This window comes from Sus scrofa, chromosome 1 (genome assembly GCF_000003025.6).
Source record: "Sus scrofa isolate TJ Tabasco breed Duroc chromosome 1, Sscrofa11.1, whole genome shotgun sequence".
In the NCBI taxonomy this organism is placed as follows: domain Eukaryota; kingdom Metazoa; phylum Chordata; class Mammalia; order Artiodactyla; family Suidae; genus Sus; species Sus scrofa.
The window spans coordinates 236053565-236075403 of record NC_010443.5 but is presented as its reverse complement, the minus strand read 5'-3'; the positions used below and the strand labels follow the sequence as shown (position 1 = coordinate 236075403).

Below are 21839 nucleotides of genomic sequence, written 5' to 3'. Positions count from 1 at the left end.
ACTAAGCTACTGCAAGGACCGAGTTCTTTCTATTTCTAGTTGAGCCTTAAATTTTACTAGTAATAGGAAGCAGAGTAAATGAATACAAAAGATACTGGATATCATGAATACACCATCTGCATATACCAGCCTAGAGAAGCCATTTCTCACCAACTAGACCTCGGGAAATAAAGACTCACGGGTGAGAAACACTTGAGCTTCTGTGCTCAAGCTCTTCTTTCCCTTCAGTCTTAGAAAGTATGCTAGGGCTGCCATAACATAATACTACAGACTGGGTGGTTTAAGGAACAGACAGTTATTCTTACAATCCTGGAGGTTTCTGCTGTGTAGCACTGGGAACTATGTCTAGTAACTTATGATGGAGCATGATAACGTGAGAAAAAAGAATGTATACATGTATGTGTAACTGGGTCACCATGCTGCACAGTAAAAAAAAAATGTATTGGGGAAATTAAAAAATTAAAATTAAAATTAAAAGAAAAACAATTCTGGAGGTTAGAAGTCCAAGATCAAGGTGTCAACAAAGTCAGTTTCTTCTAAGGCCTCTCTCCTTGGCTTATAGGTGGCCATCTTTTCTCTGTGTCTTCACATGACCTTCCTTCTGTGTATGTCTGTGTCCTAATCTCTTCTTACAAGGAGATCAGTCAGATTTCAGTAGAGCCCATCCATATTACCTCAATTAATCATAGTTACCTCTTTAAAGACCCTATTTCTAAATACAATAACGTTCTGAGATAATGAGTGTTAGGACTTCAGCATGACACAGGGGGCAGGGGACAATTCAGTCCAAAACAAGCAGAAAAGGTAAAATCAGGCTTTTGGTAGAACTAGGAATTTAAAAGGGAGGGAAGAAAGGAGACAACCTAGAACCAGAAGCCAGGTACCCAGGTGTTTTCCTTTCCTTTGCAGAGAGCCTTTGGAATAGAGTAGAAGGTAGTGGCTTCCAGCTGGTGGCTTTAGAGAAGGAGAACTAAGACAATCTCAGCTTTCAATCCTGCTCTGGCCTGCTTCCTAAAAAACATGGAGAACATGAGGAGAAGGACCATTTGATTCCTTTCTGGGTATTTTTGCTCTGTTCAGATGGGGTTGGGAAAGGTAGAAAGCTTTTCTTTGCATGTAAAACAATACTTAAATTTTAATTTCTTAAGGATATCATTATTATTACCCATGTAGCTTCATCCTTGGAACTGCTTTCTGCCTAGGATTTTAGTGGGTTTTTTTTTTTGGGGGGGGGGGTGCATACCTACAGGAAATGGATTTCCCCAGGCTACAGGTCAAATTGGAGCTGCAGCTGCCAGCCAATTTCTCCAGGCTATAGGTCAGATTGGAGCTGCAGCTGCCAGCCAGATTGGAGCTGCAGCTGCCAGCCACATCCACAGCCTTAGCCATGTGGGATCCAAGCCGTATCTGTGACCTACACAACAGATCATGGCAACAAGAGATCCTTAACCCACCGAGTGGGGCCAGGGATCGAACCTGTCTCCTCATGATACTAGTTAGGTTCGTTACCATTGAGCCACTATGGCAACTCCAAGATTTTAGTTTTTATGAAAACAGTTAAGTTCCAAAGACTGAGCTAGATTTGTATATTAGAAGAACAGAAAAGGGGGGGCTAAGATTATCAGGCTACAGCAAGAACTGGCAGCTCTAGAGCATGCTTTTATTACTAACGAACTGGGCAATCTTCTTTCACATGCTATTTTAAAAAACAAACAAACAAACCCAGCTTCTTATTGTTTCAGGTGCTAAGGTGATACTGCCAATTTCCCCAGAGACAGGCAAGAGAAAAAGGAGAAAGAAGGGTTGCAGGTTAGGGTACAATTAAGGCAGATGTAGCAAATTCAAGACAAATTCAAAGATATTAAAAGGGAACTGGGCTGGGAGAAAATATTTGCAAACTGTGTATTTGATAAGGGACTTCAACCCAAATATATAAAGAAGTCTTAGAACTCAGCAACAAAAAGACAAATCGGAGTTCCCGTCGTGGCGCAGTGGTTAACGAATCCGACTAGGAACCATGAGGTTGCGGGTTCGGTCCCTGCGCTTGCTCAGTGGGTTAACGATCCGGCGTTGCCGTGAGCCGTGGTGTAGGTTGGAGACGTGGCTCGGATCCCACGTTGCTGTGGCTCTGGCGTAGGCCAGTGGCTACAGCTCCGATTCGACCTCTAGCCTGGGAACCTCCATATGCCACGGGAGCGGCCCAAGAAATAGCAAAAAGACAAAAAAAAAAAAAAAGAAAAATCACCTGATTTAAAAATGGAGAGAGGAGTTCCCTTCGAGGAGCAACAGAAACAAATTCAACTAGGTACCATGAGGTTGTGGGTTCGATCCCTAGCCTTGCTCAGTGGGTTAAGGATCTGGTGTTGCCATGAGCTGTGGTGTAGGTCGCAGATGAGGTTCAGATCCTGCATTGCTGTGGCTGTGGCTAGGCCGGTGGCTGTAGCTCTGATTGGACCCCTAGCCTGAGAACTTCTATACACTGTGGGTGTGGCACCAAAAATAAATAAATAAAAATGGGGAGAGGACTTGAAGAAACATTTTTCAAAAAAGATATACAAATGGTCAATAAGCATATGAAAAGATGCTCAACATTATTAGTCACCAGGGAAATTCAAATCAAAACCACAAAGAGATATGGAGCTCCTGTTGTGGCTTAGTAGGTTAAGAACCCAACTAGTATCCATGAGAATGCAGGTTCAATCCCTGGCCTAGCTCAGTGGGTTAAGGATCCAGTGTTGCCTCAAGTTGCAGCAGAGGTCACAGACTCAGCTCAGTCTAGCACTGCTGTGGATGTGGCGTAGGGCAATGGCTACAGCTCCAGTTTGACTCCTAGGCTGGGAACCTCCACATGCCACAGATTCGGCCCTTAAAAGAAAAAGACAAAAACAAAACAAAACCACAGTGAGATACCATTTCACATCCACTAGGATGGCTAAAATCAAAAAGACATAGACCAAAAAGTGTAGGCAAGGATATGGAGAAATCTGAATGCCTGCACATTGTTGATGGGAATGCAAAAAGATACAACCTGCTTAGAAAATAATCTGGAAGTTTCTCAAAAGGTTAAATATAGAGTTACCATACGACCCCAAAATTCCACTCCCAGGTATATATACCTAAGAAAAGTGAAAACATACGTTTACAGAAAAAGTTGTACATCAATGTTCACAGCAGCATTATTTGTAATAGCCAAAAAGTGGAAACAATTCAAATGTCCATCAACAGAAGAATGGATAAGCAGAAGGTGATATATCCATACAATGGAATATTATGCACTCATAAGAAGGAATGAAGTACTGATACATACTGCAACTTGAATGAACCTTAAAACACTATTTTAAGTAAAAGAAGCTATATACAACAGGCCACATATTGTACAATTTCATTTATATGAAATGTCCAGGAGAGAAAAATCCATAGGGACAGAAAGTAAATCAGTGCTTGCCAGAAGCTACAGCAAAGCAGGGAATAGGAAGTGACTGATTAATGGGCATGAGCTTTCCTTTCAGGGTGATGGAAATGTTCTGCAATTAGATGAGGCTGCAGAGCTTAGTGAAAATACTAAAAAGCACTGAATTATACACTTTAAAATGGTAAATTTATGTTATATGAATTATATATCTCAATAAAAAGGTATTTTTTCCTTTAAAGATATGAATGGAATTCCTTTTCCCTTTTTAGCCCACTAGGAGGAAATGATATAGAAGTAGGACTGGATGAGAAGGTTGGAAGAGCACATGAAGAACAGTATCTCTGTCTCTATCTCCAAAGAATGACAGGAAATAGAAGCAAGATTTGTGTGAGAAGAAGGAAGATCCACAGCCATGGATGGCTGGAAAGATGAAACTATATTAAAATTTCTCAACCCAAAGTGACCATGAGCAAGTACGGGTATGACCTCTCCTTTTTAAGAGATTTTTAGGTCAGAGAACCCTGCTCATTCCTCTCCACAAAATAACGGCCCAGAATGAAAAAAGACTAGCTTCCTACTCTACATCCTTTTCATTCATCCTGTCTATAGGATGTTTACAGAGTGCCTAATACATGCACAAGATAGCCACTTCATCCTTCCTTCCCTTTGAAGGTAAGTGAAACTCCTGCTCTGAACTCTTCCACATAGTAGAAAGGATGACTTTACTTTCTCTTACCTCCCAAGAGCCCAATCACATAGAGTGGATTTAAAGTTGGACTGGAGAGCATGGGAACAAAAGAGTTTTTGAGAGATGATGTCTTTTGGTTAGAACTAGCTGAATTTGATATGCTGATGGGATAAGCGAGCACACAAGAAGTAGCTAGACATATAGGTCTAGAGTTCAGAAGAGAAGTCTGGGCTAGATATACAAACAGCAGAGCAGTTCACATGTAAGTGGTAACTGACATAATAAATGAGATCTCTTAACAAGAATGTATAAAGTCATATGAAAAGAGGATTAAAGAAAGGACTCCTAAAGACCAACACTTAAAAAGTGAGCAAGGAGAGAATTCAGAAAGGAAGACTGAAGAGAGATCAGAAAAGAGCAATGGGAATGGTTTCTCAGATATTAGAACAGGAAGGAGGGTGCAGGAGTGTCAAATATTGCAGCGAGGTCCAATAAGATAAAGACTTAAAAACAAACACAGGATTAGGTAGCTATGAGCTCAGTGACTGAAATTCACAGTTTAATGAATTGACAATAAAATAATCTGAGACAGACTTTCCTCAAGTGTATTCCTCGGAAAATGATTCCTAGGATACTCTCCAACAGTCAGTTTCATGGTCCAAAAAGTTTAATGCTGTGCATTTTTCATTTCCCTCTTGAAGAATCACAGCAAGCCACAGTATATTCAGTTTCCTGAGAAGTCTTTCAATAAGGCAATCTGTTGGTGTTGCACTGTATTAGAACTTAATGTTTTCCAAGTTTCTTTGGCTATAGAGAAACTTTCACCTAATAAAGAACCTATTAACAGTTCTAGAAACTGGAGTCCCATGAAACACACTTTAAAAACATGGTTCTAAGATTATGGTGGTAGTTAGAAGTGTTAAGCACATAGGCTCTGGAGTTCCTTTGTGGTGCAGTGGGTTAAGGATCCGATATTGCCACTGCAGAAGCTTGGGTCATTGCTGTGGCGTGGTTTAGATCCCTGGCTCAGGAATTTCCACATGAGCTCAGCCAAAAAACAAACAAACAAACAAACAAAAAAATCCACCATAGGCTCTGGAGTTAAATAGGTCTAGATTAAGCTAGGTGAATTTACCTTTCTAAACCTCCGTTTCTTAATCTGTAAAATGGACCTAATAGCATAAGCCATAGAATTATTATAGGAATTCATTTGGGTTATACAGGTAAAGCACTTACAGTAACAGTATTTAATGATGTGGTTACTATGATGATGATGATTATGGCAGTAGCTGAAATTAGAAGGAAAAGTGTGATGTATATACTAAAGTTTTCAATGAATGAATGGGGAGTTATGCAAAAGTTGGAATCTAATTTCAACAAGGAAAGTGGGTGTGAGAACAGGTTATGTGAGGATCTATTACTGGCCTTGAAGTGGCAGAGAAATCCAAGAAAACCAAGCCTGACCTAATAATTCACCGGACATTAAAAAAAAAAAAAAAAGGCATCATCTCCACACAAAAGGGCTTTAGCAAACAGCCAGGTTTTAGCCACTACCGGTTCTGGTCTCAGATATCTGGTAAATACTCCACAGTGTGCCAAAGGACAGAAAGAGTCTTTTGAGAGCAGCAGTAAAAGCCCTTGCCTAAGACAGGTTTCTAGCTTGTGAAGCAATGGGTAGGGCTTACCATAAACTTTGAAGAAGGATGCCAAAAGCTGTGGTTAAGAGAGGTCTGGAAGTATTTAGCCTGCTATAAGATTTGCATTACAACACTGTGGTACTCGCAAAATATTAGAAACAACTTCAAGGTCCACCAATAGGGAACAGAGTATATAAATTATAATACATCCACAGAAAGAAATACTATGCAGCTCTTTTTTTTTTTAAAGCAGTAGATCTATTTGTGATACAGAAAATTTTTCAAGATGTAGCAGTAAATGAATAAAAGGTGAAGGACAATGTGTGTAATATACACACACTTGTGTGTGCACACATGCATGCTTGTAAATGCACAGATTACCTCTGGACTAATTCATAAGACACAGGTAATGATGAGATGGGGGAGATGGGGAATAGAGGCCTGGAAGTCTGAAGTAGGAGGGAAACTTCACATTATACATATAATTTTTGCATTTTATATTTTTACATTTACTACTTATCCAAAATATTCTTTTTTTTTTTTTAATGTTAGAGTGGCAATGGTTAGGGAGAAGGCTGAAACATTGTGATAAAAAGGCAGGATAACTGTGGTCTCCATGAAGGCAAAGAGCTGATGTAGTAGAAGTTAAGATGGGCAGCCATGATCACAGCAAAACCCTGGAGTTTAAAATTATAGAAAGGGTGCTTTCCTTATGCAACTAAGACTACGAGATGGGATCCTCAAGAGCCCTCCCTTGGACCTTATTATTTTCCCAGGGGGTATCTGTTTTTCAGGGCACCGATAACAGCATAAGAAGGAAGTCTCTTTGCTTGGGAGAATGTGGTAAGTAAGAACAGAATTTTGCAGGCAAGAGCCAGCTCATTCTGTCTTAATGATCTTCCTTAAGAAAACACTGATCCATCTCTCAGGCTAAGTGGCTATAATCTTGGACCTCCTGGGATGGCCCCATTTAAACACTTCTAAACTATGTGCTCAGTTCTATCCCTGCTTATTAACTCTGTCCCCCATCAGCTTTCCTTAGCAACCCAAGAGCTTCTGTCAAGGCTTCCTCATGGCCTATCTCTGTGCCTTCTCCTTCACTGTCCCTTCCACCTGGAACACCCACCCACCTGCTGCCACCGCAGTCTCTGTTTCTAGAGCTAAGAAGTCTCACCTCCTCCTCCAGATTTTTCTGCAGCTAAGCCAAATAAGGTACAGAATTACATCCATTCCACCCACACCACCAACATTACTGCCTCATCGGCATTAGCAATGTCAAACACTTATTAAGTGCATATGGCCAGGTACTCAGCCAGCCCAGATACAAAGATGACCTACATGACCTCTTCCCTCAAGTTGCCGACAATCTTACAAGAATGGCGGCATCAGGGCAGCTCGGCTGGTACTGCAATGACTCAAAGTCTATTGAATGCACTATCAGCTAGAGAAGTATAAATGACCTAGAAGCTTATGGGAAATAGTCAAATAAATAATCAAAGAAATGCAAATTAAAACAGTGGGATATCATTCTTCTTCTGACAAACTGACAAAAATTTTCCGAAATGATAATACTCAATGTTGGTGTGGCACATTCAAATACTGAAAGTTCAAACTGGAAAAACTATTCTGAAAACAAATGTTTATGTATATATGTGTGTGTAACTGGGTCACCATGCTCTACAGTAGAAAAAATATATATATAAATGACAATAAATAAATAGTTTCACATCTGAAAAAGAAAAAGCTTATGACAGGTCTTTAAAAGGTATATATTTTTAAACTCACCAATATATTTGAATCTAATTAAAGAAATAATCAGAAATGAAAAGAGACATGTTTAATGATACTCATCAAAGCATAATTTATAACAGTAAAGAAACAAGAGGAATTTTTAAGAAGCACCTACAGGATGGAATATTATAATCTATTAATAATCATTAGGAGTTCCCACTGTGGCTCAGCAGAAACGAACCCAAGTAGTATTCATGAGGACATGGGTTTGATCCCTGGCCTCACTCAGTGGGTTGAGGATCCACTGTTGCTGTAAGCTGCAGTGTAGGTCTCAGAAGTGCTTTGGATCCACGGTTGCCAGCAGCTGCAGATCTGATTCAACCGCTAGCCTGGAAACTTCCATATGCTGCAGGCGCAGCCCTAAAAAGAAAAAAAAATCATTAAATCATGCTTTTAAAAAATATTTAATAACCCAGAATAAAGCTCACAAAATCAACACCTAACAGAAAAATTTTAGGTCCACACTAAGTATGGTCCAAATTTAGCAACTTTATATTAATGTATATATAAATTACACAACATAGCTAATGTTAGTAGTTAATATTTGCTGTTACTGGCTTTAGGTGCTAGGCCTTGGGAAATATTTTTTTAAGAATTAATTAAGAGAAGAAAGAAGCACATGGAGACTTCTGTGGAAATGCTAATGGGCTTTTCTGGCTGCTTAAGCATGCCTAAGAGATAGTCTAAATGCTCTTCCAGGTTTTATACTGGGCTCTAGAAAACCAGCAATAAAAAGCACAGCCCTGGCATTAAAAGATCTTACAAGTAAACAGAAAAGATGTAACAGTAAACAAGTAATTCCATTACATTATGGTAAATGCTATTTTAGCAAAAGTATAGTAGTCTCCCCTTATCCACAGGGGATATGATCCAAGACCCCCAGCAAATGCTTATATATATATACATGCCTATGATAAAATTTATCTTATAAATTAAAAACAGGAAGAGATTAACAACAAAGCTAATAAGACAGAACAATTATAACAATACAATTGTCCCACACTATCTGCAGAAATTGTTTCCAGGACCTGCCATAGATACCAAAATTCTGGGACGCTCAAGTCCCATAACTGGCCTTCCTCATCCAAGGTTCAGCACCTGCAGATTCAACCAACCACGGACTGTGTAGTACTGTAGTATTTATTTTAGAAAATCCACATATAAGTAGACCCACGCAATTCAAACTCATGTTGTTCAAGGGTCAGCTGTATACTGTCATAAAAGTTGTATGTATGTGGTTTCTCTCTCTCAAAGTATCTTACTGCAAAATTTTAATGCATTTTCCATTTTAACTAAGTACTTATCATGCACTGTGGCCATAACTTTTGCAGTTTGAGGTGTGACAACAACAACTAGCACAGATTTATTTTTCTTCATAATTTCATGGATGAAATATCCGTCCCTACTATAAAGCTTAGCAACCTCAGCATATATGATTTTTTTTCTTTCAAGTTGAGAACTTCCACCATTTCACTTAATGGAAACATTTTATGGCTTCTCGTTGGTATATCTGAACTGTCAGCATCACCACTCTTGCACTTTGGGGCCATCGTTAAGTAAAATAAGTGTTATTTGATCACAAGCACTGTGATACTGTGACAGTCAATCTGATAACTGAGATGGCTACTAAGTGCTTAGAAGGTGGGATGTGCTAGACAAAGGGATGATTCATATTCAGGGCAGGATGGAGCAGGACAGCATGAGATTTCATCATACTACCCATAACAGCATGCAATTTAAAACTTATGAATTGTTTACTTCTGGAATTTTCCATTTAATATTTTTGGACTGTTATTGACTGCAGGTAACCAAACCAGCAGAAAGGGAAACCCTGGATACAGTGGTGGACTACTGTACACACAGGGTCTGGAAACTGACTGGATTTTAAAATATGTGAATGAGAAGTTAGCTAGGTGGAGAAGGAGAAAGTATACCATGCATGAAAACAGCAAGTACTCTGAAAAAAAAATATTCTGTATATTGGAAGTATTGACTAAACATAGAAGCAGAAATGAATAAAACTGGAAAGGCATAGAGGGTCTCTATTAGTGCTTTTCAAATTCTTTTTTGTGAAGGATCTGATTTTTTATTCCCAATATGTCTTGGACTGGTATTTCTGGTCGATAGCCTATTCAGTCAGACAAGGCTGCTGATCATGTGCTTGATGTCATGACAATCCAAACTGCCTCTAAATACTTGCTTTCAACTTCAGTGCTTATTTCATCAAAGCATGGAACCAAACAGTTCCAGGACTGGGATTGTCCATGAACTATAGGGTGAGTCACACTGAGCTAGATCTTAAAGGTTTCATTTTATCATGAAGGTACTATGAAGTAATGGAAGTATATATATACATATTTTTTATTTCCTCTATTATTTGCTTATGTATTTATTTGCTTATTTATTTACTTGGCTGTACCCATGGCATGTGGACGTTCCTGGGCCAGGGATCAAACCCATGCCACAACAGTGACCCAAGCTAGAACAGTGACAATGCCAGATCTTTAACCAGTAGGCCACAAGGGAACTCCCAATTTCCTTTTTATTCAAAGTTTTACCAGATAATTTTTTTAAATGTCTTTTTTGTTCTTTTGAGGGCCACACTTGCGGCACATGGAGTTTCCCGGGCTAGGGATCTTAATCAGAGCTGTAGCCGCTGGCCTACGTCACAGCCACAGCAACACAGGACTGGAGCCGCGTCTGTGACCTACACCACAGCTCATGGCAACTCTGGATCCTTAACCCACTGAGTAAGGCCAGGGATCAAACCCAAAACCTCATGTTCCTAGTCAGATTTGTTTCCGCTGCGCCATGATGGGAATTCCTTACCAGATAATTTAAAATCCTAAAAGAAATGTACTATTTTCTCCCCATATTCTGGATTAGGAAAATGTTGTCATTTTTCTAATAAGAAAATAAGGAAATAAGGTCAAAAACTTTATTTCAATGCCTTATTACACTGAGAAAAAAATACTGGCAACTCCAACCACAGGCAAATGTTAATTTCTCTAAAATGGTAAAAAGCTCCTAATAATCAAAAGAAAATGGGCAAAGAATATAAATAGACTGTTTACAGAAAAGTAATGGCTTTTACCTAAGTGAAAACATGCTCAACTTTGCCAACGATACTCAAGATATGCAAATTTAAACTCTACTGAGACACCACTGCCTAGAATAGTGAAAATCCACTAGCTTAACAAGTCACTCTGTTGGTGGGTTTGGGAAGAAAGAAGTACCTCATGACATTACTAGCAGAGTATAAGCTGGCAGAAGGCAGATACCCTTTGGGATATTCACTAAAGCTGTTCATAAATATGCTTCTCTATTTTAAAATACACAGTCCTATTCATTTGAAATTAGATATGGTTATAGAATTTGCTTTGGCCAGGGAAATATACGCAAAAGTGACATATATTTTCTGGGCAGAAGTTTTTTTAGAGCCAGAGTGCAATCTGCTTTGTTTGCTTTCATTTTTTATCTTTTTTTCCCTCTACCATCAACTTTGGCAGTGTTCTAGAAGCTGCTAATCCCTTTACCTGGATTGCAAAGAAGGTAGCTTAAAGCAGAACTCCTTAACATATAAGACAACAAAATAAAACTGTTGTTTTAAGTCACCGCTAAGTGGAGGGTGGTATTTATTAAAATCACAAATGCATATCCCTTCAGATACACTTGCGCAGAAGCCAAATGACATATATAAAAGGTAATCATTTGCAAAATGGTTTGCTATAGCAAATGAGCACAACAATCAAATGAACAGCAGCAGAAGATTAGTTAAATACTTGCAGTATATTCATATAATGAAATATTATGCAGCTGTTTAAAAATAAATTTATGTTAGGGCTAATATGGAAGAATCTCCAAGTGAAAAAGCAAGATGTTCCCAATGTGGAACTATATTCAGTATCTCCTAACAACCTATTGTGGGAAAGAATCTGAAAAAGAAAATATGTATATATTTTGCTGTATACCTGAAACAATGTAAATCTTCATTTACAGTCTAATTTAATCTTCAATTTTAAAAAATATGTTTCCAGTGTGTATACCATCTTTGGTTTTAAAAAAGAAGAGAGGATTAAAATTCATATTTGCTTACACCTCCATAAGGAAATATAATAAGAAATTTACAAAAATTATCTTAGGGCAGATAGGCAGAACTTCCAGTTACTCAGAAGAAAAAAAAAATCCTTAGTGCATACTTAACCCTAACTTTAATAACCTTTCGGCAAATCTCATCTTAAATATAAATGGTGTACTTGTGCCTCTATCTTAAACTGTTATTAGATCCTTCTTTAAACTCTGGCTTATCTTCCTCTTCTTGGCCACAGATGATCAGCTGCCAGTTATAATACCTGTGTTAAGAATATATTTACTACTGTTCTTTCTTCTTAAAAAAGCCATTTAGCTTTTCTCTAAATAATTCCAAGCTTTGGTAATTGTTTTTAGCTATTCTTTTTGAGAGACTCTGAATAGCTTCTTAAAAAAAAAACACTCCAATATACTCTTGTTTTTCTCAGAACTTCTCCTCACATGGAGGTGGGTTTTTTTTTACTTTCCTTTATTATAAAAATTGTAAAACCCTTCTGAAAAATTAGAAATAGGAGTTCCTGTCATGGTGCAGTGGTTAAAGAATCTGACTAGGAACCATGAGGTTGCGGGTTCGGTCCCTGCCCTTGCTCAGTGGGTTAAGGATCCAGCGTTGCTGTGAGCTGTGGTGTAGGTTACAGACGCGGCTCGGATCCCGCGTTGCTGTGGCTCTGGTGTAGGCCGGTGGCTACAGCTCCGATTCAACCCCTAGCCTGGGAACCTCTATATGCTGCGGGAGCGGCGGCCCAAGAAATAGCAAAAAAAAGACAAAAAAAAAAAAAAAGAAAAAGAAAAATTAGAAATAAAAAATTGATGGGAAAAAAAGGGAAATGTCTTCTTTGTTGTAGTATGCCAACTAATGAATGTAGAAAGGATAACGGAAATAGAAGGTTACCATCTGACAACCACCATGAGTGGCAGTAGATTCAGACAGAAGTCATAAATGCATATTTGGTATGTGGAGATCTGATGAAGCACAAGATACTGGCATAGTCTCAGAGTAGTATACCACAAAACACTTATCAATAACAAAAGGAAAAATGGTACTTGAACATTGGAGAAACCTGACTGATAGAAACTTAACTAGGCGATTAAGGTTAACATACAAGGGGAGGACAAGGTGACAAGTACTTTCTGATGCAATTCACTAAAAAGAGCCAAAGAGGACTTCCCTTGTGGCCTACAGGATAACTACATGGTGTTGTCTCTGAGCTCTAGATCAATCCCTGGTCCTGGAACTTCCACATGTCACGGGTGTGGCTAACAAATTAAAAAAAAAAAAAAAAAAAAAAAAGAGCCCAACACCATTTTTGTGTATTCCCTGCCAAGAAAGTATGACCTGACTCTGGACATGAAAAAACACTGGATGGAGCCCAAATGAAGAATATACCAGAAAATGAAAGGTCTGTACTATCAAAGATGAGAAAAACTGAGGCACTGTTCCAGATTAAAGGAGACTAGGAGATATAACTACTAAATACAACATGTCAGCCTAGATTGTATCCTGGACAGAAAGACATGGTTTAGACAGCTGGCAAAATTTGCATGGGGTCTTGATGACAGTGTTGTCATTGTTGATTTCTCTATTTGGATAGTTGGTTATACTGGAGAGTAGTCTTTTTTTAGGAAACAGTAACAGGAAAAATCTTGCCTCCAACTTTCTCTCAAATGGCTCAGAAAAGGATAAATCATAAAGGGGTGGAAGCAAATATTGTAAAATGTCAACAACTGGAGCATTTTTGTGAGAAGGATATGGTAGTTCTTTATACTACTGATTTGGCAACTTTTCCCTAAGTGTGAAATCATTTCAAGATACATTACTTTTTAAGTGGGTTTACACATGTGAGCATGCTTGCATTCTTAACATCTGCCGGGCATTATACTACTGACAGCCACTTATCATTTTTAAACATCCTTTCTGCTTGAAGACTGACTACTGACACATAGATAAGGGCATTTCAAACTTATAACACTGAAAATGAAAAATATATCTATTTTTACTTTTTTTACATTGCTTTAGATATTAATGTGTTGATGTTCTGGGCCTTAAATTAGGGAAGCCCATGGAAATTTCTGAACACCAAATTTCTGAGTAAAATTTCTGGCCCTGTAAAGGTCAGCCAGTGGTACTTCAACTGGCTGGCCAAGGGAGACAAAGACTGACCATAAGAGTCCTTAAAATAGTCTCCTGTTCTAAACTCAAAATGAAATGGTCTCATAGGTGATAATAGTACTGAAAATGCATTTAATTTTACCTTAAGGCTCTTAATCCACTAGGTCTATTTGATTTCCATTAGTGAGCATAGAAGGAAGCCAACAGCCAACTCCCCATCTCTTTTGGCTCTAGCTTACTTGCCATGATTTCCAGAAGAACACCATAAGATGACTAATCACTGACTGCTTCTTTGGCACCATATGTCTCCCAATTTCAAAGGAAAAAGCGTCCCAACTAGAACCAGAACAACAGATTTCCTACCTCCTGCAGCTGGAGTCGAACCTTGGTAACTGCTCGGATCCAGTGTGCTCTGGCTTGGGTAAATGGCGAAGATGCATTCTCCTCAGGAAAACTTGCAACAAAGAAAAGAAAGTCCCTTAAAAATAAGCCCGGGCCACAAGATGACAGTGCAAAACTGTCAAAAACCTAAAACTGAAAGGTTTGTATTCATGCCTACACTTGTATAGTGATTCAGGCCACTAAAACAGCATAACCCTGAATATCCAAAGTGAAAAACATTCCTCTCTAAAAGAACAACTCCTTTTGCTTTTCATCTGTTGCCTCTCTCTCCCCCCACCCCCCACTTTCCACTCACCTGATGAGGCAGCTCATTGGAATAGTCTAGGATCAGGATATTAGAAGTAACTGAGTCAAGTCTAACAAACTATTCAGAGATGTGTGAAGTAACCCTCTCACCCTACCTTTCAAGACAAGCCTGCCCTGGGGGTTCTTCATAGCATCCTTATGGCAGAATTTTGTACCTGCAAACCGTTCCTGCTCCACTAAATTTTTTGGAAGGCTTACCAATTCCTAGACTGTATCAAGGTGCTAAGACAAAAAGGCGAGCCCTTTTCCTGCTATAATCTTGTTCCTTGAGCTATCTCAGGAATATCCTCAGTGAAAGGAACAATAAATATGACAAAGTAGCTTTGAGACAGAAATGCTATCCTGTAATAGAACAAATCATCACCAAGGTTCTTTTTTTTTTTTTTTTTTTTTTTTTTTTTTTTTTTTTGGCTTTTTAGGGCCACACCTGTGGCATATGGCAGTTACCAGGATAGGGGTTGAATCGGAGTTATAGCTGCCGGCCTACACCACAGCCACAGCAATGCGGGATACAGGCCATATCTGTGACCTACACCACAGCTCACGTCAATGCTGGATCCTTAACCCACTGAGTGAGGTCAGGGATTGAACCCACAACTTCACGGTTCCTCGTCAGATTTGTTTCCATCACGCCACAGCAGGAACTTCTCATCTAGGTTCTTAACAGTGGTTAATTCTTGGTGATAATGCATCTCCTCTATCCCACTGGGATCTACTGCCAAGGCAGCAAACAAGCACCCACCATCTAGACACATAAAATATATGCTAGGCTCTGATGCCACCTAACTGAGACAACTAGGGAAAATTCTGCCCCTCAGGGGAAATCTGACAATATCTGGAGACATTTTTGGTAGTCACAGGAATACTATTAAATATCCTACAATGCATACATCAGCTCCCCATAAGAAAGAGTTATCTAGCTAAAAATGTCAATAGTATTTGGTTTGGGGCAGGTGTGGAAAAACTCATACTCTACAATTGCTTGGATTATGTATGCTGGCACAACTCTGGAGGGAAACTTTGGAGGGTACCTTAAGTGGAAAGGCATATATCCTTTGACCTAGCAATTCCACCTCTAGGTAACTATCTTGAACATGTATGTACAAAAATCTAAAAAAAAAATTTTTTAATAAATAAAAATGTCAATAGTGTCAAGACTGAGAAACTCTGTTCTGCCCCAACCTATCAGCAACTCATGGACCAATTTAGCTCAATAATAACACCTCTCAAGCTCCTTACTAAGCTTCATTATATGACTGTTTATAAAAGGACAGGTTTTAAATTTTTCTTCTTACGGGTACCCACTGTCAGACAAACTGCTCACAGCCTGGGGAGACAAGGGTGGGTTAGATCTTGTTTCTAGACCAATTCTTTTCTTAACTCTCCCCTAGTTTTCTCAGCTAGGGACAAAACAAAACAAAAGGAAAATAATGTTCACCAAAAATTGAAATGTTAATAGGCTGGGAAGCCTATTTCATTCAAAGCACTCCTCTGAATGAAATAACCTGCGGGGCCCAGGTGGGGAAAGACTCCCAGGGGTCAAAAAGGGAAGGGAACACCAGGCCCAGGTCAGTTCCAGACTCAGAGGTTGCCATTTGTGGGGTTAACTAGTAAGACAAGAACTGCAGATTCTAGAAGGCCTGATAGACTGCAGCTAAAATGTTCTTCAGAGATCCTCCAAATACTTTGAAAATTATACCAAAAATCAAAGGAAGCAGTGCAGAGATAAGCCTTAGCATCCTGATTACCACCATATACAGCTGTAGGCAAAGAAGCAAAAAGCACTTATACTCTATTCAGCAATACCCCACGGCAGGTACTGAGGAAACCATGTGAGCTCCTCAAGACAGCCATCACTTACCTTTCCTGGGGGCCTAGGACTTGGTCTTTGTGTAGCACCAGATCTGGGGGCGGATGGGTTGTAGCATCTTCTTTCATCTCTTTGGGTTCACATGCTCCCTCCTTCTCCTCTTCACCTGTCACCTCCAAGGCCTTCTCCTGTTCTCCAAATCCCACTTGGCCATCTTTAGAGAAGCTGCCAGAGCTGTGGCAGGAATGAATCGAGTCCCTTTCCCGATGGTCATCGTCTTGTTCATGACACTGGTCTAGTTCACTCAGCTGAGAGCTTCCTTGACTCACATTACAGGAGGAGCCATACCTACTGCTGCTGGTGGGGCTGTGAGAATGAGAGGAAGACAGACGAGTAAATAAATAAACACTAGGGACCAGAGCAAAGTAATGGATAATTCTAATAAATAATGATCCTATCAGTGGAAAGGATCACAAACAGGAGGTTCCTGGGAAGAGGACCAAACTTTGCAAGCAAAAGAACTAATCTCTATTCAGCAGAATCACAACAGGAAAAACAATACAACATGCTGAGCTCCCCATCAGCACTTAACCTCAAACCGGCATTTGATTTTGATGAATACTTTATCTTAATGTGGTATTTGTAAGTAAGAGTAAGAATTATCAAAATTGTCTGTTGTTTAAGCCTAAAATTCTCTACTTGGACTTCTAAAGAAACTTGTCCAGTGGCTGTAAATAAAGTTTTCTAATTTCCACAAAGTAACATGGACAGATGGGAGTTCCCTGGTGGCCTAGCCATTAGGGGCTCGGTGTTGTCAATGCTATGGTTTGGGTTTGACTCCTGGCCCCAGAACTTCTGCTTGCCATGGATGTGTCCAAAACAATGGATGAACTCAACTCCTTTTTTTCTATTACTTATTACACTGAGTTTCTCTTTTTCTTCCTCTACAGTTGTGTTTGTCCCTCAGAATGAGCAAAGGAGAGCAAACATGTTCCTTCAATTATCTCTCAGCCATCTGCACAATGAGGTAATTGAAGCCACTTGAAAATGGAGTTTAGGACCAAGAAATTCCTCAAGGGAATTGTCTCATTGACATGAATGTTACAATGAAACTGCTGGCAGAAAAGGGAGCATCCCAAAGATGAACCTGCCCATCTGTAATTCAGTTGCTCTTAGGATATAGCTCAGTTTTGGACAAAGTGGAGACAGTCCAAATCTAGGATCTGAGTCAGGACCATATTAATGTATTTCTGTAGCTGAAGACAGGCCAGCTCAAGGCTCTCTCAACCACCTGAATTCTCGTACCCAAAAAGGAAATTTGTTCCCCTGCTATGAGAAATAGCAGCTGTGGCAGAGAAAGTAGCAGTGAATCGTGACCAGAAAGAGCAGTATTCAGAAGTTACTCACTTGAGCCATATACTGAGTTTAAGGGATTCAGTCCTATTCAAAATAGAGGAACTTGGAGATGATCTACAAGATCTATCCCAGCTCATTTGAATAGGCCCATCCCAAGTCAGAGGCCCTTCATTTTACTTCTGATATCTTGCTGGAAAGCCTCTATGCAAAAGGACAAGGAATTTCCTTGCTGAAGATTCAAACTTTAACTAAAGGGCTTATGTTTTTTCTTGGCCAAATGAAGATAAATCATTGTTACTTCTGGTATCTTGCTGGAAAGCCTCTATGCAAAAGGACAAGGAATTTCCTTGCTGAAGATTCAAACTTTAACTAAAGGGCTTATGTTTTTTCTTGGCCAAATGAAGATAAATCATTGTTTTCCAGTGATATTTTTCCTATACTTCCTCCCGACTAGGCTGATTTCTGATTTTTCATCCATGGCAGTAGGATAGATACTAGGCCATCATTTTCAGTAGTTTCCAACACACATACACATACATGCGCATACACATTCTCTCTCTCCAAAGTCCTTGACCAGCCTTTTTAGACTGGTTTGGGGCAGAGTTTAAGACAGCATTCTTAAACTTCCCTGTATGGGGCCTCTTCTTAAGGGAAATAATAGTACCTTTGCAGGTGGACCCTGTACAATGCTCTAGACTGAAGAGCTACAGCAAACCAGAGCCCTGAGTTCCTGTGAGATTTCACTGAAATCACTTATCAGACAGCAGTCTCATGGGTAGTAAAAGGCAGAGACTGGAAAAAGCTGTACAAATCCACATGGAATAGGATACATAGTATACATTATTCCATGTATTTTATTTAATACCCTCAATGCCACTGGAGAAAACATCTTAGAAGACTTGGAAAAGTAAAGCAAAACAGGTTATATCTGTTTATATCTAAACACTTATAGATATAAGTGCTGGAGACCCAAGGAAGCATTCTAGCCTATTGTGTGGCTGTAATTAATATATGCCACTCAACAACTTGTTACCTGTTCTTGCTCTCTCTTCTCCTTTATATAAGGCATTTTATAGTATATAAAGCAGAGCAAACCAGAGTGAGTAAATCCTAGGGCCTAGCCTTTCTTTAAGCAAGAAGCAATTTGTTCCAATAAATGAATTACATTTGGCAGAGAGAAAAGATGACAATACCCACATATTATGTCTTATTACTTAACCCCTAATTAACATGAAGCACAGGTGGTGGGAAAGACACAGGAAGGATAAGAAGCAGGCTATGATTAATCTACTGCTAAGTCACTGCATCATAAATGGTCAATTCCTTAAAATCATTTATGATGCTTTGAGAACAGGCCTTTTACTGGTCTTTGGTCCCTTGCTGTCAGGCAGAGTAACTGGCTGCTGTACATCTGACACAGAGTCAGTGCTAGCAGACTCTTCCTCTTCTTCATGTGTTTCTGGCTGGTGAAGTAGCTCAGAGACAGTGCGGTGTTCTTCCTCATGACTCTCGGAAAGACAGGTGGGGTCAGACGGATTATCTTTGGTACCACAGGGTTCTCCAGATGCTGGAATTTCCTGGTTTTCCAGGTCTCCAGGCCCTGAAAGCTCAAGATTACATACACTTAGCCTAGCCTCCAGCAGCTGCTCTGAGGTCCCAGAGGACTGAGTGCAGGCCTTAGGTGGCTCAGCAGAGGCCCCAGTCATTTGAGAAGAGTCCACAGTTTTGTTAGCCTCACTAGATTTAATGCCCTGATCACTGCTGATAACCAAAATTGGAGAGGAAGATTCTGCAGGCATTTGTTCAGGGCCCTCTTTGTTCTCTCTTAGCCATGGGAATGAAAGATCCAGCTTCTTTCCAAACCTTAATTTTGACTCACTTACTGCTACATTCCCTTTCCCCTCATTACCGCCTTCAAAGAGAGTTGACAACTTCTTAAAACTGGACATTAAACCAGTCTCTACTGCTCTATTGCCAGAGGAGGAAGATGAAGAAAAGAAAGAGCTCAGTGGTTTCCCATAGTCAGTAGCAGAGGATGGGAAACTGAGCTTTGGCCAACTGGTTACGTTTGGGATTTCAAAACGAACATTTGGCTGCTCAGTCTCTTGGGGGACTGCAGGTGGATGTTTCTGGGCATCAAGTATTCCATTGCTGTCTTTGGCATAAAGCACAGTTTCCTCCAGCAGAGGGTTAGAAAGGTACCCTTGTGTTTCCAACGAAGCATTCTGCCCAACACCTGTCTCACTGAATAGCTTAGGACTGGTTTCTAGTGAATTGGTTGCCTGTGGCTCTAAGATGTCTTGGTTTGTGGAGGCAGATTGCATATCTGGCTCTGGCTCAAGAGGAAGAGGTGGCTGAACTGGAGGAGGAATCCAGGTAGGATCTGGATGCAGCTGTGTTGGCAATGAAATATGCTCTGCTTCCAATGATGCTTCTGTGTCTGTGCCCTGCAACACCCCCATGTCTCCTTCATCACTCAGAGACATTACGCCTTGCCCAGTATCATCTCCCGAGACAGAAGATGCAGCCTCAACTTTTTCAGTACCTTGGGGTTCTGGTATTTTATCAGGAATATTATTTTCCATTTCAGTTGTTAGTTTAGAATCATTTATCACAGTCTCTGAGTCTAACTTTGTGCTAACCACAGTCATTCTACAGTCACTGACAACAGATTCTGAATTGAGTATTCCAAAGGCAGCTTCTTTCAACACATTTTCTGGAGTTACTGATCTTATAGCATTTCCGGAACTAACATTTTGAAGCAGTGTGGGAGCTGGGATAGGTGACTCTTGTTTGGATGTCTCTGGCTTGGGACTTTTGAAAATTCCAAATAACTCACCTTTGACAGGCTGAGATGATGCACCAGAAGAAAGAGAGAAAAAGGAGTTTTTCTTTGGAGGTTTAGGAGAAGAGAAAAGTCCAGAGAAAGTTTTAGGAGGTTCAATTAAGGACCCAGAGAAAGATTTCACCTTGGTCACAAACCCTGAAAACATTTCTACTGAAGAGTCCAACACTGATTTCTCTTCCTCTTTATCTGCAAAATGACTCTGGAAGTGCCCTGTACACTCTGGCCCTGTAGGGGAAGAAGCAGGCTCCGGGATCTGTGTTAAGACCTCATCAGGAGACTTTTCTAATGGTAAGTTCAATGGGTCGCTAGTAAACCTTTCATTTTGGTGGTAGTTAGTACAAGTGTCTAAATTGTTGAGCTTTTCAACCAAATGGCTATCATGTGAAAAAGAGCTGGCCAATGAGTCACTCACGAAGGCTTCCTGTGTGAAAGCCTCTTCTTCATGCGGAGACACCTCAGGGGTCTCTGGACAAATGAGCAGTGTTTCACTTTGTGCTTGAAATCCTGATGAATGAGAAACAATGTCTTTTTGTGACTGATTTAACTGGAAATCTGCTAAAGATGTTCCTGGTCCATTACTGGAACCTAGTTTTCCTGGAGAGTGCTCCTCTATATCGAATTTATCTGCAAGGGAAGTAATCTCAGTGGTGTTAATAATGGAAACACAAGGAGCTTTTTGCAGTTCCTGAACTACCTCCTGGACTATGCAATCTCTATTGCCATTGGAACCTTCTCTAGCCATTGTACCACCTATACCTACAATAACACTTGGTTTCTTACAGGGCTGGGAAGTCACTGGAGCAACAGTTGAAAGGCTATGTTTTTCCTCAGGAGTCTGCTGCTTTTCATCCCAAAAGGACAAGCTGAAGAAATTGAAAGAGCTATTATGAGAGGCATCCTTCTTGCAGCTTGTGTTAGCAGTGGAAAAAAAGGAAGGAAGTGTGAATAGCCCTTCTCCTTGAGATTTGGTTCTTGGTAGGCTAGCAGAGGCTCTGTTCTCAGACTTCTCAGATCCAGTCAGGAAAGAAAATATACTTTTCCTGTTTGGCAATTCTGGTTGGGATGGAGATGTTGTGGCAGTTGCAAAACTCTGGTCTTTGGCAGAAAAATGATCGTGTTTATCTGAATTTCTTCTGCTGAGAGTATCTAAAGATATTTTATCACTTCTTAGAACTTCTGTCACTGTAGACACACTAGTAGTTTCTAGAAAAGAATCTCTGGAAGACTCTTTGAGACAACCTTTTGAGAAAGATGAATTTGGTGGCTGCTGGGTTAGATGGTCTCTGGAGGGTGCCTCTTCTTCAGTCAAATGATTATCCTGGCTCTCCCTACTTGATGGTTCCTTTAGCCCGCTGTCATCAATAGTAGTCTGCTTCTTCAGATTTCTAAC

The 21839-nt window shown here is 39.9% G+C and overlaps 1 protein-coding gene across 7 annotated transcripts in view; it reads right to left on the bottom strand.

Annotated features, from left to right (window-relative positions):
• UNC13B (unc-13 homolog B) overlaps positions 1 to 21839 on the bottom strand; it is a 239348-nt gene that overhangs the window by 82695 nt on the left and 134814 nt on the right. For all 7 annotated transcript variants that reach the window (XM_021065583.1, XM_021065567.1, XM_021065570.1 and 4 more), the window contains 2 exons: positions 16297 to 16611; positions 14091 to 14181 (listed from right to left, as the gene is read on the bottom strand). In XM_021065583.1, the coding sequence (XP_020921242.1) occupies positions 14091 to 14181; positions 16297 to 16611 (406 nt within the window). The remainder of the gene's footprint in view (positions 1 to 14090; positions 14182 to 16296; positions 16612 to 21839) is intronic.